The sequence below is a fragment of the Culex pipiens genome, chromosome 3, assembly GCF_016801865.2.
Source record: "Culex pipiens pallens isolate TS chromosome 3, TS_CPP_V2, whole genome shotgun sequence".
Lineage (NCBI taxonomy): Eukaryota > Metazoa > Arthropoda > Insecta > Diptera > Culicidae > Culex > Culex pipiens.
The window spans coordinates 184,658,458-184,675,571 of NC_068939.1; the positions used below are offsets into that span (position 1 = coordinate 184,658,458).

Consider the following 17,114-nt stretch of genomic DNA (forward strand, 5'->3'; position numbering starts at 1 on the left):
GCGTCAAAAGTCGACCAATTAAAAACTCCAATCGAGCGAACTTGACAGTGCCATAATTTTTCGCGCGCATATGTTCACGCTCGCGACTTAAGTGTGACAACGTCACGTTATGGGCATGACTAGTGGAGAGAAGAAGAAAAAACGAAGCATTTATGCACCCTCGTTCAGGAAAGCGACTAATTACTTTATCGCCACTGTTGATATAATGGGGAACGTTCATAAATTACGTTAATCAAAAATTGTCAACAATTTAAGCATTTTTTTAAGCGAAATCAAAAAATGATCCACTTTTTTCCTTCATTTTCCACCAACTACATGAAAATTATTGCAATCGACCATGTAAATTTCAATTCAATTAATGTCTCTGCCCATGTTTGCTCTCGTTACATGGTTTTCACTTATTTTCCATCACCATATGTAGTGAGACATATGTTCGTGTGTCGTCACACATACACACACGTGTGTGTGTGCGGGGTGCGTCGCCACCGAGGGGAACAAACGTGACAAATGGCAAACATCATGCCGTTTTAATTTAATAAACTCGCTGTTTGATTTATTTAATTACCACCAAAGGAGGCGGCGCGCGCGGCACGCAGCTGGTACTTGTACGAGCTCACCTGGCCGCGGCCTGCTGGGATGACCTTGCGTTGCGTTGCCTGGTGGGTACAACGAAATTGGTAAAACGACGACAACGAGGTTGGAAAAGCTCGTCGATGCACGAATGGGACACGTGTTGAAACGTATTCTTCGTTTTGCAACATCGGCAACATCAATTCAGAAACGATTCTGAACGGCAATCGTAGCTTTTGATTGACCTTTTTATTCATGCAAAGCAGGGCATACTTGATGAAAAATCCTTGGAATTTGAATTCAATTTGAACTGTAAAACTAAGTTTACTAAAAACATCATCTTTTTTCCATTCTTTGCAGATCTCATACATAAAAAAAAAACCAAACCACACACACAGTAAGCCATGACGAAGCGGTTCGAGTTCAACTGGCAGATCCCGGTGCCGGAAGTGCTCCAGAATGGGTGCGTCTTCGACCGGTGGACCGAGGAGAAGGATAACAACGAATTTGAGCCAGACTGCCTGTTCAAGGTGGACGAGTACGGCTTCTTCGTCTACTGGAAGAGCTCGGGGCGGGTAAGTGGCGATGAGCCGTACTGCTTCTCATACACCATATGGCAATTTGAGCGGTTCAACCGGTCTTCCGGGGCTAATCGGTTTACTCTCCGGTTTTCCATTTCAACAGGAAGGTGATGTGATAGAGCTCTGCCAAGTCAGTGATATCCGTGCCGGTGGAATGCCAAAGGTAAGATAATTAATCCTTTTTTTGTAGATTGCCTCAAAAACAATTAGAAAGCAACTTAGGAATAATGTTTTTTTTTTAATTGTTCAGCTTTCTTGCTTCAAAAATCAGCATAAATTTGCAAATGCAGTCAGTATAAGTTACAGCTTTGCGTCACCACTGATTAATCACAATGATTACTTCAGAAAGTTTTTTCTCTGACGTATTTCGCGTCAATCGTCATATCACGGAGCGATGACTTTCAATGAACTTTTATCGTGCTTGGTTTGAAACAAACAATCCTACGAAAGAAGCTCCTAATAATTTTCGGTGCAAAACAACCCCGAAAGACGCTTAACCACATGAATGAATTTGCCATCCTCAACTCTTTTTGTGTGACAAACAATGTTCTTGAAACCATGGGCTTATTGCTTTCGCGACCCCTTTTTTGACGTCAACTTGAACTCACAAATAAAATCAAAAGTTTCCTCGGAAATAATTAGTGCACTCGCTCCAAACTTTTTGATCCCGCAAAACAAGTCGATTCCTTGTAACTGAGAGCAGCAAATTTTTATGAAATTGTGGACAACTCGCTTATTAACGGAATATTTTTTTTTCTCTTTCTCCCGGCACACGAACTTCAAACCCCATCAGGACATGAAACTGTTCAACCAGCTGTGCAACAAACACGGCGAAAATGTGGAGGAAAAGTCGCTCACAATCTGCTCCGGTACGGACTACATCAACATCAACATGCAGCACGTGGTCTGTCCGGATGCGGCCACGGCCAAGGTAAGCCCAGAAGGAGAAGGAGAAGCTCATCTGTATAGTAAACAACTCGTGGCATTTCGAAACTTTATTCCATTAGCCTGTGGGGAGGGAGGGGGGAAGGTCAACACACAATAGCTTTATGAGTCAGGTGAGGGAATGAGTAATGAATTGGATTGTCGGAAAGTTGAACAGTTTTTGAGCAGTGGCAGGATTGTTTGCGAATTGTTTCCTCCCAGGAAATGGCCCAAGAAGGAGAAGATGTTTACCGGAGAGATCCAATTGAGGCACGTTGACTTGTTGGGAAGGAACAAGAAAATCGACAAATCTCTTTATGAGTTTACAAGCAAATCCCTCCTACGAAACATGTGCCAATGCCTACTAGACCAACCGAACCACGTGGCCACGTGAGGCAAAGTCTGTTGAAAACAGATTTACAAAGTACCACGGGGCTCCACCTCACACAACAGTCAAGTACCGCGGCTCAAGCGTATTACAACGTGCAGTACAATGTCCTCCATCATCGGCTCATAAAATCAGCTGCCATGAATGTGCTCCCATCGCCGTCATCATCATCATCGTCGTCGTCGCGGCATTATCCCTTCTAATACGTGTGATACGGTATAAAAGGGAATAACGTTCATACACACACACACGTACGCACGCACGTACGGATCACTTCAAGCTTCAACGGGCAAATTATCTGCCACAGGATATTAAATGTCAGCCGGAGCAGCAGCAGCCGGTTTCGCGGTGTGTGGTGGCTTTTCCGGCACCGTAATGGGTCACCGAGAATGCCGCGAATGACAGCGCCGTGGCTTGCTAGATCAGATATTATAGCGCGGTACTCTTTTGATTAGGATTACTTGAGTATTACGTCAAGCGCTTTTTTGTACTAATGAGTAGTGATTAAAACATCACCATGACGGTAGTTTAACCAGCAGACATTCACTATTACCGCCAGCTACAAATCCAGTGATTTGGCGATTTCACTAGGAGATAACAACAGGTTAAGTGCAACCCCAACTATATAGGATGCCAAAAACATGACTTTCTCCTGTAATTCGTATCTTTATTATGCATCCCATAAACTCGGTGAATGCTCAATACTGATTTTGTCTTAAAATTTCCAGTAAGCTAAAAAATGCTGAAATTTCTGCAAGCATTTGACAGCTCCATACACAGCAAATTTTGGATTCCCATTACAGTAAAATAAATAACTGAATGTGATTCAGTTCGAGGGTGACGAGTTGAATTTTGCAATTTCCCGGAAATTCCGGGAATTTTATTTTTTGGCAAAATCATTGATTTGTTGCCACAAATTAAAAGAATGATTACAAATTATTATTATTTTTTTACAGATTTATAACATTTGTATAAATTTAATATCATTAAGTCGATGCCTCTGTGCTCTCTTGTACTAAGCATGCAGTTTTTCCTATCTAGTTAGCATAAGAGAGCACAGAGGCATCGAAGTCATAGTTGTTTATAATAATGTAAATTCAACGTCGAAATTTCAATTACTTTGTAAACTTTGAATCCTTTTTTTTTAAGTTTGGCCAAAGCATTATATTTTATCTACCATATTTCCTACGAAATCGATCGTTTCCGTGCATTTTTTTACGTATTTTTATTAGCTCAAACTGTCCATCACATCTTTTTGAGAAATTTTCTGATCGAATTAGTGTCTTCGGCAAACTTGTAGGTATTTACGAGGATTATTGAAATAAAATAAGGCTAGCTGAAAATTATGCCAATTATTTGAAATATTTGAATATTTGAAATATTTTGAAATCAAGGCTAAAATTCCAAAAAGACGTAATATTGATTTTTTTTAGTTAAACAAGCATTGACAACAATGCACAATGATTTTTCAAAAATATTAAATTTTTTATTCATCTATAAAATTTCGAAAGATGTCCATGGGCAGTAAACATTCAAAAATGAACCTCGGGAAAACCTGTTTAGAGTTGCGATAAAAATAATGCATGAAAAATATCAAAACTCTGACAAATTTACCCATTTTTGTATCAAGTTAAAAATGTTTTTTATTAATGTTTGTTTCAGGCAACTTTTGGAAAAAATAAAAAGAATGGACATTTTGTTTTTCAAAATGTACTCCAAAAAACCTCCAAAACATATTTTTAATAGTAAATCAAATTTGCATTTGAAAATTACATTTTATTTCGATAAAGTGCAACGATTTTTAGTTGGTTTATTGATTAATTCAAAATTAAAAAATGGGGACCGAGCCACGTAGCCCAATGGTAACGCTTCCGCCTTGTAAGCTGTAGATCGGGGTTCAAATCCCGGCTCGGACCAACACAACTGGTGATCTTTTCCCTTCTGGATTCGATTGCTTAGGAAAGGGAGGGTAGTGTATCGTCACAAACTGGACCTTATCAAGACACCTTATAAAGACAACCTATGGAATGTTAAAATTAACCATAACATGTTAACATTAAGTTGATTCATAAACTGTCACTGAATCCGCTTTGTAAATGCCGGCCCCGATACTCTTCACGGGTGTTCCCCTCAGGAAAGATTTACTTTTACTAATATGTCCATTTCTAAAAATTATGCAATTTCTACTAGCTGAGAAAAATTTTCTATTACATTTCTGTGGACTTTGAAATTTGGACAAAAAGTGTTTTTTTTTAAATACTCGGACAAATAGTTGCCGATACCACATACGAAACATTTTTCCAAAAATAAACCATTAAACGGCTTTAACTTGGAAACGGTGCGTTTTATGGAAATTTTTAAATATGTTTTGGATATTTTCAGGATAAATTTTTAATATTTAAAAAACGATGTCTATACCTTGTTTTACTTCAAAAGGTGCCTATTTTTGTTTCATTAAACACATACAAAAAAATTAAACATGCGAATTTCAGAATTCCACTTTTTTCTGAAATAGGGGTAATTTGAAAATAAGTTAATTATTTTCATTGCATATTTTTGAATATTTTCAAACCATTTATGTATGGACAGCTGTCAGAACTGTATGGGAAAACCAATAATTCAAAAAACTTTCTAAAATATAAAATAAAATTATTTTTGAAATTGACCGATTATGGTAAGAATTTCTCTGTGGCAATTTTTTATAAAAATTTTGCCAAATTTTATGAGCTTGTAATACAAGTTTGACAAAACTATTAAAATTAATGTCGCAAAACAAAAATATTTTAAGTACCGAAAAATTTTAATAAACAAATAATTACTGCTATTTAATATGTTTTAAGCGAATGTCAAAATTCTCTTGTTTAGGAAAAATACCTTTTTTAAACGATTATGTTTAACCAGAATCAGTAAATTGTAAAAAATAGACCATGTTACCCACATTTTTCAAGAATGTGTCACTGAAAAATTGCACCATTCAGCTGGATTAGAACAACTTTCCTTTCAATATACCTGAACGTAAACACATTTTAATTCCGTGCAACCGCACATCCCCGATAAAGTTCCTTGTGACGCAGTATTGGCGCTGGAGGTTGTTTAGCTGGTCGTCATAGGCAAACATCAAACGAAGACCGACTTTTAACCTGAACTAGATTATGATCTTAATTGGTGACTGCCGCCTCGAACCACAGCCCCTGATGATGATGATGATGATGATGATGGTGCGATGATGGCATCTCGTTAACACCGCGTCACCTGCTCTCTTCTTCTAAGCACAGCAGATCAACCCAGATGAGGAGCGCTAGATGGAGCCATTTGCGGAAAATTAGTTCATTAGGATCGTCTTCCCCCCGGATGAAAACCGGACCGACCGACGACCGTCCTGAATTTGCATCAAAGACCACGCGTCTCCACCGTAGAAAAAAAACCCGAAGAATGTCAGCTACGAAACGAACGAAATCAATCCATCACAATTACCCTGAATATTTTCTTCTTCTTCTTCTTCTTTTTTGTGCGTGTGTGTCGTTATTTTCCGCTCAAACACAGGTTTGGCTCGAGGGTCTCCGGAAAATCACCCACAACGGCAAAGCAAACAACTTTTGTCCGATGACTGCGCTCAAGAAGCAGTAAGTCTTTGACCTGGTCTTCTTCTTTTCTTGGTTTCACAAACACGCATGTGGTGGTTTTTTTTGGATGTTTTGTCTTAAAGTCATTACACGAAACTAATACAATTGCATGTCTTAAGTTAAGTTTTCATGATTTTCTGCATGTTTTCCAAGCTTTCATTTTTTCAGGAAATTTCGAAATCAAGATGTTAAATGTCGTCTTTAAATTTTCACGCTCTACATTTACATAGCTTTCATGTTTTGTCACCTTGCCTTGACGCGTAACGGGAAATTCAATTATTACTCACTCATTGGCGCGAGCTTTTTCCTCGACGACTTGCTTTCCCAACGTTTTTCTCAAATTATCCATCCTTGCGCGGAGGACCATACCGAAAGACGAGAAAAGCAGGACGGCCTATAGCTTGACGCTTGTTTAAGTTGTTGATTTGGCTGAAAACCCAATTTTTCCACCCCATAAACAGCCGACATCCGGCCGCTGCTCTGCTTCACTTTCGCTTCGTCCCTTCCCAGGGTTTCCAATGATTTTGACACGTTTGCAAGTGTAAAAACGAAGATCAAAAAGAGGAAGGGCGGTACGAGCAGCAAAAAATGTGGAGACTGTACATCTAAAAATACTAACGGAGCACGCCCCAGTGGGCTAACCAATCACGACGACGAGAATTTAAATAGCCCTTTTTAGACGGACAAACAGACATGAAACCTCCGATATCTCAAAGTCAGTCAAGCTCTCATGTCTGCTTGTCTATGGTGGCGCGTTGGCGCCGTTAGCACATAACATCACACGACTTCCGGTCCGGGATTCGACCATGAAACATGAACAAGTCTACAATGGGAAGGGGGTTTAGGATGATCACCGCTCAAAATCAGCTGGAAAAGCTGGAAGCTACCTTGCTACCTTGTCAAGTTTTGGTTTTTTCGATGTTCAACCTTGTTTTTTCGTTGTTTCCTTCTAAATCTCTCTGATTTAATTATTCAAGATGTAAACGGAAGCTAAACCAGGAAGCATTTACTCATTTTAAACAAATTCCTATCCATCAATTGGATCTCTCGATTAGAGGTGGGCAAAAAAAAGAGCGAGCCGCTCAAAGAGCCGGTTCACTGAAAAGAGCGAACGAACCGTGGCTCAGAAAAAAAGAACCGCGGTTCTTTTTAAACTTCGGTCTTTTGAAAGAACCGTTTCAAGATGGCATGATTTATGTTATAAATATAATTTATTGAATTTCCAAAAAAATAGTATTAAATTTGTTTTTAAGAACTGAAAATGCAAATTCAAATATTTCAATGCTAATAAAAATGTATCTCAAAAGTAAATGATTGTCTAAACAAAATGAAAAAAAAATCATTGTTCAACCGATTGTACACTAAAGTATTACCAGAATACAAATTTGAGCATTTCAAATTGCATTATTTGTAAAATATTACCAAAAATCTACTGAATAGTTAAGAGATTTTTGAAAAAAAAAAATAAACCCTTTTGTCCGATTAAACTTTAGCGTTTATATACTTTATCGATTAAAGTTCACAGAATATTTTCTTCAAATAAAACATCAGCATTAGTTCAATTCTTGAAGAAATAAACGCAATTAAAATCATTTTTTCCAGCAACCTAGATTTAAGTTTGGATGCCATTCAATTACTCGAATGTTTAGGTTCGAGTAGAAATCTTGACAAAGAGACCTCCAAGACCTATGGTTTCCAAGGGCATCTTCTCGTTTTCAGTTTTAATTTGTTTTAAAAAGTCCAATGTGAAAAAACTTATGAAATCACACGATTCTTAAAAAAAACCTTTATATCCAAACTTTGAAAAAGAGTGAAAGAGTCGTTCGAAAAAGCGGTTCTTTTTAATGAGCGAACGAAAAAGAGCGGCTCCTAAAAAAAAGCGGTTTGCCCACCTCTACTCTCGATACAACCCAAACCTCGAAATAGGAATGCCTTCATATACTAAAATTCCATGTCAAATCAAAAGGACTAAAATCGAAATCGCAAATCAAATTTAGCCAAAATAATCTAATCGTTTGCAAAATTAAAATTTGATTTTTCGAAAAAAAAGAGTTGTAGCAAAAATTAAGGGGTAAATTATGGCTTGGTTGAATATAAGAGTGGTTCACAAGGTCGGGGTGTTACGGAAAATCTAAGACTGGAATTTTATCAGACAATCCACGAACAAATTTACCAAAAACACCACCATATCACGATAAAACGATTGCCAATTGATGTGAACCAGGTTGCATTTGAAAGAAGGTATCTAGCATTACAAAACACTTTAAAAAATCTCAGAGTAATTTCCCAGGGTCAAGTTTAAAAAATCATCGTCATTAAAAAAACATAGAAAAAAATTCCAAAAAATATTGTCTCATTAAAATTTTAACGTCAATATTTTTACGATTTTACATGCATATAGATAACATTATAGGTAAGGGAGCGTTCTTTTATTACGTAACGCAGTCGGGGGGAGGGGGGTCGGAGGCCGTGTTACGCTCAATACAAAAATTTTAAAATTTGTATGGAAATTTTGTTACGAGGGGGGGAGGGGGTCTAAAAATCGGATTTTTTGCGTTATGTAATAAAAGAACGCTCCCTAAGGCTAATTTTCCAGCTGTCAAAAAAAAATTAGTACGAAGCTCGGATTTTATATGGAAGTTTCCAGAAAAGTTAAAATTATCCGTATTCCTGGCAAATTTCACATTCACAGGATTTTTTTCTGTAGGATTGTTTAACATGCAAAACGGAACCGAAATACGCTTTTAGTTGAATTTTATTTTTTGAAAAAATATTTTAGTTGAATTTTTTTTTTTAAATAATATATTTGTTTTAAAAGTGTTTTTTGGTTCAGTTTGGCATGCTTAAAAAATTTACAGAAAAAAGTCCGGTGAAATTTGCCCGGAAAATGGTAAAATTTTCACATTACTGAAAATATCCATGTAAAATCTAGGTTTCGTGCTGACTATATTTTGACAGCAGGAAAACCCACCTTACCTTATCTAATCTAAATACCTTGTACACCTTGGCTCAATTTTTTGAGTAGATTTTGATTCAGCGGGCAAAGTTTCATGGAAATACATGTTGCTGTATTTTTTTATTTTTATTTTGTTAGGGTGGTGTCATCATATTTTGAAATACAATTATCAGGATGTAATAAAAATTACTTTTTTTTTGTGGGAATTCAAGGGCTTATGCCGGTGTGCGCACAGAGTTCGAATTCCAAATATGAGGTTGAATTTTAAATGGGATTTAACGGAACGGAACGGAAAATGTCGATTTACGATGCATCTTGACCACTAATGCGATTATTTTCAACATCACTTATTGCTACGTTAAAAAATATATATCTAAAAAGCACCATAAACTGAAATCTAATTTCTAGATTACTTTTTAAAAACAATCAATGCGCCATGGGTTTCCTATGTACATAGAACCTTTTGAAAAAGTAAGCGAGATTTCTACAAAATTTTGCGAACTGGACTTATGTGCATAGTGATCGCCAAAACAATAAAAAACAAACCCTGCTTATTTGATGTGGAATTGCTGTATATTTATATCAGTACTTAACAATGCTCTAGAAACTCTTTTTTATTGAAAATAATTTAAAAAAAAGGAAAAAAAACAATTTCGTAATGACAAACATAATTAAAATATTGATAATTTTTAATTGGTTACAGTTTTTTGTAAACGGAAATAGTTCATCGTTTTGAAAAAATATAATTTTTTAACCTAAATTTAACGTGTTTTTTACAGTAAATTTTAAAACGAAACGTTATAATTCTTCGTGTTTGCGGTTAATTTCTAAACATATCGATATTTTAAAAAAAAATATTTTTATTTGTATCGTGATTTTAATTTATTTGACAGTTCTTGACTTTTTTTTGATAAGGTCCTATAAACAAATGTAAACATTGATTGTATCCCTTTCACACCTTATGTCAAATTCCATCGGAGTAAGCGGGATACACTCAATGTGTTTACTTTTGTTTATAGGACCTTATCAAAAAAAAGTCAAGAGTTTTTGTACACTTTAGTTTTTTTTATATGTGACCAAACTCCCAGAGAATCGCCCAACTACACCCACTTGGCGAAAATCGTCCCAGCCTACTGCCTGCGCGTGGAAAATTCACTTTGGCAAACCGCCGCCGCCGCCACCGCTTAATTGCACTCTAGTTATTTATGCATTTTCACACCGTGTTTCCTTTCGCACTATGTCTCCCTCCCCCCATATTGGGACGCTGTGGCCAATCGACTTAAGTCAAGCGGTTAATCACTTTCGCAATTGATGATGGTTGACGGAGGCTGAACACGGACACGTGCTGGATTATAGTTTTTTTGTTGGATATTTCCCGACTACAATCTAAGCTGTTTTTTGAGGGCCAAAAATAGCATCCAATTTCGAAAACAAAGATAGTTTGCTGGTGCTTCGTTTCCCACCAGTTAAACTTGTTACCCAACTTTTCACTTACAAAACATCGATTTATGTGCTGTTGTGCTGTTATGGGTAGGGGCAGGGGGGGCAGAATGGACCATGGGGGCAGAACGGGCCACCCTTGGTTTTGGGCTTTAGAATGGATTTAGACCAACTGTAAGGCATGGGTCTTATAAAGGACGTCAAATAGCATCACCATACCGAAAACGACGTTTTAATTCATTGTATTTTTCGAATTATGAGCAAAAATGTAAATTTACTGACAAAACCACGCAAATGTTGTTTATTTCGAGGTTCTTAAATAAGCTTTCTGAAAAGTTGGATTGTTTGAAAAAGTTTGCTAAATGCTAATAACGTTACTAGATGCTACTACCAAAGTATACAAACAACAACGGAACCTTAAAATCATTTAGAGGCTTGGTGGTGGAAGTGTTAAATTAAAATCCACTTGGGGGCAGAATGGACCACCCTTATCCTGCCTTATAAAAACAAGCAAAAGTTATGAAATTTGGAATAAATGGATTATTTCACTCCTGGTAGCTTCACAAATCACGTTTAATGCAACAAAAGTTGATTTTTTAGTTGTTTCGACGCTTAGTTGTAAAAATAGTGTCCTTTTTCAACATATTAACACTATTTTCAAAAATGTTTGTTTTGGTAAGTGACTGTTTTTATTAAAGTGGTCTAACTTCATGGAAACTATGTTAGAAAGGTACCTTAAGTCATTTCTTATCTCCCTTCAACGTTGTATTAGACGAAATGGCTTGTTTTCTAAGGTGGCCCATTCTGCCCCACAGGGTGGCCCGTTCTGCCCCGCACCCTGGAAAAGTAGTCGAAAAAACTTTTTTTTTAAAGTGGCTCAAAAATAGTTTTAAGCTAAAAAATTTCATCAACCAAGTATACAACATTGAAGGGAACATCCCAAAGCATAAGCCTACTACACTGAATTCATAAGTTTTCATGTTTTTCTATGGTTTTTGACGCATCTTACTTAGGCGGGCCATTCTGCCCCCCCTGCCCCTATTAAATATTAAAAGGCGTTGTTTCTCGAGCCCTGGAGCAACCTCCTTCCCTTGTAAATGCACAGTGGCAGCAGCGACTCGAAATCTAATTTATTCCTGACCTACATTGTAACCGTACATCATCGTGTAAGAATAGAGCAAAGAGCTCGAAATTTCTCCTCTTGACTGACACACGTATCTATAGGTAAAGCGACGGAAGCCCTAACAACTCTATACTATTAGCTTTCTTTAGCTTCCTTTCAGTACCAGCTACCAACTATTTTATTAGTATCACCTTACTGGGTAGGAATCGAACTTTTTTTTTTGTGTCTAAATTCAAAAAGTTTAAAAGATCCTAATGCAATGATTTTCAAAAAAAACTTTATCAAATTTTGAAAACAATTTTGAACCACCCTACCATCAATTTCATCACGAGTGCCGCCGTGTATGTCACCAAACGGAAGAGATTGACTGAATCCTCAATTCATGAACTATTTATCACTTCGTTTGCCGCGTCACCTGGTGCCCTGGCCGTGGCACTTTACACTATCGCTAGTTCAGGAGATGTGCTCACGTCGTGGAGGTCTTGGTCGTCGCAAGTCATAGCAGGCTCTGTTCTCCTCGCACCAGAGTCAATTTAAAATGGAATTCAAATTCAATAATGGTGCGCACGACGGCGAGCCTTCATGCCACCACTACTGTCAACGGGAATGGTGTCCTTGAACCTCTTCCTTGAACAATGCTCTGGGTTGCTGGGATAATACAGTTTATATAAATTTTAAAAATATATTTTTTTCTACGATTACTGAAAATTCGTTATTTAAAGGAAATCACTAAGAAGGAGATGCTAAAAAAATTGCAAACTAAATTCCTCTAAAAATAGGTGAACCACCCTAACCAAGTTTCAACAGCCAGCGAAACTAGCAGCGAAAGGACAATGCAAATCAGATTGATTGTATTTAGTGACGATTGAAATCTAAGCAGATATCGAAACGACAGAATGGTTTGCAAAAGAGAAGGCAGCGGCCTCTGATTTTATGTATATAGATACTTGAATTGATAAATTTCCATTCCTTAATTTTCCATCCAGCTGTGGCAGCAAGGACTTCGGGATATAACACACAATAACAAAATGAATAACTCCTGCGTCAGGCTGAACCTCATGAAGCAGTAGGTTTATTAAATTACTTATGACAATTTCCAGTGTTGCTAAAAATGGTAGATTGCTAGTGTTGACCACGCTCGAATTATTATCAAAATTGTATTGTAAAAGTATGACGTCAAACTCCACGGTTAAGGACCAGAAAAAAGCCTTTGTTGTTGCGATCCCTCATTACCGGAGAGATGCGTGGCGTGTGGTGTTGTGGCAATTTGTGGCCAAATGAGGAGCAGCGCAAGCAACTCTTTTCGGGTGTACTCAACCCGTGCCAGAATAATGATGTGGCCGTTGTTGTTCGTCGGTCGGTGTCTAGTCACGTCGGGTCTTGACTTCCGTCAGATTTTTTTTTGCATTTATTTTTGTGCAATCGCAGTTGGCTTAGAATACTTTCGCCAAAATTTTACTCTAATAATAACTTGTAGCGTTTGTGGTACGGTATTTCCACGTCTTCTCCTAATTGATAAAAAAAATGTTCCTGTTACGAACCACATTAAGACACAAATGCTTCCTCACATTCACAGCCAAATCTAACTTTTTTACATATCCTTATCTCGACGCTACTGTTGGTGCTCCTGTTCATGTTAATGCGGGTATCCCAACCGGACAAACTGGATATTGTGAGGGACGGTTGGGTCGGGTCGGGGATATCGTTTAGTCAGCGTGGCCACCGGATTATCACACCGCCACCACCCCCGATTGATATGATTTAATAATAGCCACAGGGGTTGCGGTGGGGGCCAGCCATCCGGTAAGCCAGGGCTCACATCAAAGGGCCACATCAGGAAGCTGTTGCTACTCGTGCCAATCGTCGGTTGAAATGACGGCAGAGGCGATGACGTGATTAATCGGGAAACGTGTGTTTCCTTCGCGCGGTGACCGCCGAATCAGCACACGCGTGATCCCTGGCAATAGTGAAATCAAGCGTGTTTAAAGGATCTTACGATTGATTCTAATCAAATCACAATTCATCTCACGTGATAAAAATAGTCGGGGAGCTCGATAGCCATCAAACGGACCCAACTTCACCCCATTTGCTCTTTATCGACACAGCATCAACACCTCGTTAGAATGAGATGTGAATAGAAGCCGCTCACGTGGAGTTGGTTGAACCTCTCGACATCTCTGAAAGGCCTATAGCTAGGCCGCCCCCCCTTCATCGTTATTGAGTTATGGCGGTCGGTACATCATTATAGTTGCAAGTATCATCGTCATCCTTCTGGACTCTTGGCCTTTAGGCTGGGCCGCCAGGGCCAGGGCTATTCATACGCCAAAAGTGAAAGATAGCACAGATACACACAATGCTAATTCAATCTCACTTTACCTATACCGACTCGGTTTATGTGCCGGGGGGGAAGAGCATCGATCGGATAAAAAAAGGCAATCATCAGTCACGATAAATAACCGTGCGCCCGCTCCACTGTATATCTATTGAGTCCAATAAAAGTGGCGATGTGCTTGGCTAATTTAATCTCTGCTGTGACACTCAACGTTTGGGCACAGCTGAACAGATGGGATAATTTTATAACTTTCTGTTTATATCAATTAGGTAAACAGCAATTACATTTGAAAATTAAAAATTGATATTTGAAAATGGCCCAAAATTGGTCAGGAATTGGTCGTCCCAAATAATAAGACACGTATTTTTTTTTATTGGTCATTAGGGTGGTACTTTCCAAATAAGAATGGTTCTATTTTTTCAGTTATCAGTTGGAATTAGAAGGAAAAATAATTTGACGACTGAAAAATCTAAAACTGACTGAAAAATTAAAACATTTGAAAAGTTGTATGAAATAACAACATGCCGTTGTGACCGTGTCTGGACCATGTCTGAAATAGTAGTTTATGCAACAAGTTGCAAAAAGAGGATTTTTTCAGCACGAGTCGTACATTTATCCAACGAGGTTCACCGAGTTGGATAAATACGACGAGTGCTGAAAAAATCAAGTTTTGCAACGAGTTCCATACAACATTTTTTTGAAAAAAAGTGAAAAAGTGTAAAGTGACGAAATAGCCTACTTTTCTGTACCAAAAATAACAGAATCGAATAGCAACACTTTTCAAAATAAATGCTGAAAAGTTCTACTTTTCAGCACTGAAATGGGTGCTGAAAAATTGAACTTTTCAGCACTTGTTTCGAAAAGTTACACTTTTCAACATTTTTTTGATTTAAACGATTTATTGACAAAATACATGAAAATTCGACTTAAAATTTCACTTAATAAGTGTTTTTCGAAATTGCAAAAAATTTTGTATGGCACTCGTTGCAAAACTTGATTTTTTCAGCACTCGTCGTATTTATCCAACTCGGTGAACCTCGTTGGATAAATGTACGACTCGTGCTGAAAAAATCCTCTTTTTGCAACTTGTTGCATAAACTACTATTATCGGACTCCCCGGAAAATTCCACACAACAAACTTAAAAAATAGGAGAAGTTCTGAGACACAACTTTTTGGAAATGAACGTGCGCGCAAACGAGCATTTGGTTACTTGAATATTTAGTTTTTGAGTTACGGCCATTTTACTGCATAAAAGTTTTTTTTTCATTTTCTCGCGTCATTTTCAAAAACCTGTATCTCGGAATCCTGTAAAAAATCCCATTTTGAGTAAGTTTTGTTGATTTTCCCTGGAAATCCGTTAAAATCACTTTCAGACAAGATCAAAACCGCATTTTAAAGTTTCATAGGATGTTTTCAACTGTTAGCCTAGATTTTTCAGTCTTCAAACTTTCCTTTAAGGTCCAACTAATAAACTTTCATTTACGTCCAAAAGAGCTCAAATCAATTGTCAAGGAGTTATATTTATTTGAACAAATACAGTCCAAACTCGATTATCCGAAGGCCTTGGCAAAATATCACTTCGAATAGTAGAAACTTCGCATAATCGAACCACAAAAAATTTTTTTTGCTTAATTGCTGATTGTCGAGCATAAGAATGACCCATAAACTGCTCTACAGTTATTTAGAATTTTTAAATCCAAGATGACGGCCAAAATGGCGGGGATGAAATATTAAAAAAAGGATTTATTAATTTAATTGGCAGTCAACCATTCAAAATTGATTAAAATGGGGTCGCAGAATACAAATTACACGTTTAAAATTCGAAAATGAAATAAAAACGAAAAAAATGACTCGATTATCCGAAATCCCATTCAAACCATCGGATTATCGAACTTCGGATAATCTAGAATGGACAGTGATGTATTTCCATTTTTAATTGAAATTTGTTGAACCAGCCTACCTAATGGCTAAATAAAAAATACGTACAAGGAACCTCCTGAACAATTGATTTTCTAATGATAATTTGAGACTGAAGTCTACCGAAAATTTAATCTTCAATATCAATCAATTGAGGCAATCTGAAATTTTATTTCAAAATTTAAAATTTGCAAAGTGCCTAAAAGTGCCATATTTGATTCAAAATACAAAAAATAAAGTTATACCGTCATCAGGGGTGACATTGGGTCTGGGGGGTGAGATTGGGTAATACAAAAATGCAGAAATTTGTATGAACCAATCTCACCCCCAGACCCAATGTCACCCCTGATGACGGTACGTTAAATTGTTTACAATCAATTGTACAACACTCTGTTAAGCCTCGTTGCATAAATGTACGACTCGGGCTGAAAAAATATATTTATCTCTTCTTTTTGCACCTTGTTCCATCAATTAATATTTCAGCATTAATTTGTTTTTTTAATCCAAAAACTTGAAATATAATTTGCAGTGGCCTTAGTACAATTTTGAAAAAAAATAATTGCCTAATTAGGATTTCCAAACTCATATAGAAAGGAATTCGCAGAAGCCACACAAAATATTGCAAATTCTCAATAATTTTCAAGGGTAGAATATTTACTTTCAACTTTCAAGGTCTGGTGAATTCTGAATTGAGATTAATTCATAGCAATGTTCAAGAAAAAAACAAATAATTTTTAAAATGGTCACAACTCGCTTATGAAAATCATTTATTTTGGAAATTTTTCTTGATATAAATTTACTAAAATTACAAAAAAATATTAAGGGTTTGCAGAAACATACTTCAAAAAAAGAATCCAATATTGGAGTAAATCAAACGAACTGAAAGCACCATGCATCCTCATAGAAGTTCGAGTTCCATGGAGACTCATGGTGATAGACATTGAAAATCGGATAAAATTTGTTCAAACATATCGTAAAATTGCAAACTTATAGGTAAAAAGGTTACACTTAAAAATAAAACTATCTGATAATCTTCATTTTTTGAAAGGCCAAATTTCAGCAAACTTGAGTCGAATTAATATTGTTTAAAAAAGAAAATATATTATTGATGCATTCCAAAAATGTCTGAAATTGGCATTGATGGACAAAACAAACAATATAAGACATAATCTTTTGATTACCTACTTTAAAAATTTCATTCAAGCAATAAATGCAATAAAAATTAATTTAAAAACCTTGAAGAATTATTTTGATGTTTC

At 36.8% G+C, this 17,114-nt stretch overlaps 1 protein-coding gene across 2 annotated transcripts in view; it reads left to right on the plus strand.

Moving 5' to 3' along the window:
- The first annotated feature begins 930 nt into the window (after positions 1-930).
- LOC120414366 (1-phosphatidylinositol 4,5-bisphosphate phosphodiesterase) overlaps positions 931-17,114 on the plus strand; it is a 29,410-nt gene continuing 13,226 nt past the window's right edge. Inside the window, exons 1-4 of one of the 2 annotated variants that reach the window (XM_039575533.2) lie at positions 931-1,145; positions 1,255-1,314; positions 1,945-2,082; positions 6,007-6,086. In XM_039575533.2, the coding sequence (XP_039431467.1) occupies positions 975-1,145; positions 1,255-1,314; positions 1,945-2,082; positions 6,007-6,086 (449 nt within the window). In that variant the 5' untranslated portion in view covers positions 931-974. Of the gene's footprint in view, positions 1,146-1,254; positions 1,315-1,944; positions 2,083-6,006; positions 6,087-12,591; positions 12,672-17,114 lie in introns of both variants that reach the window. The other variant, XM_039575532.2, reaches the window with a different exon arrangement.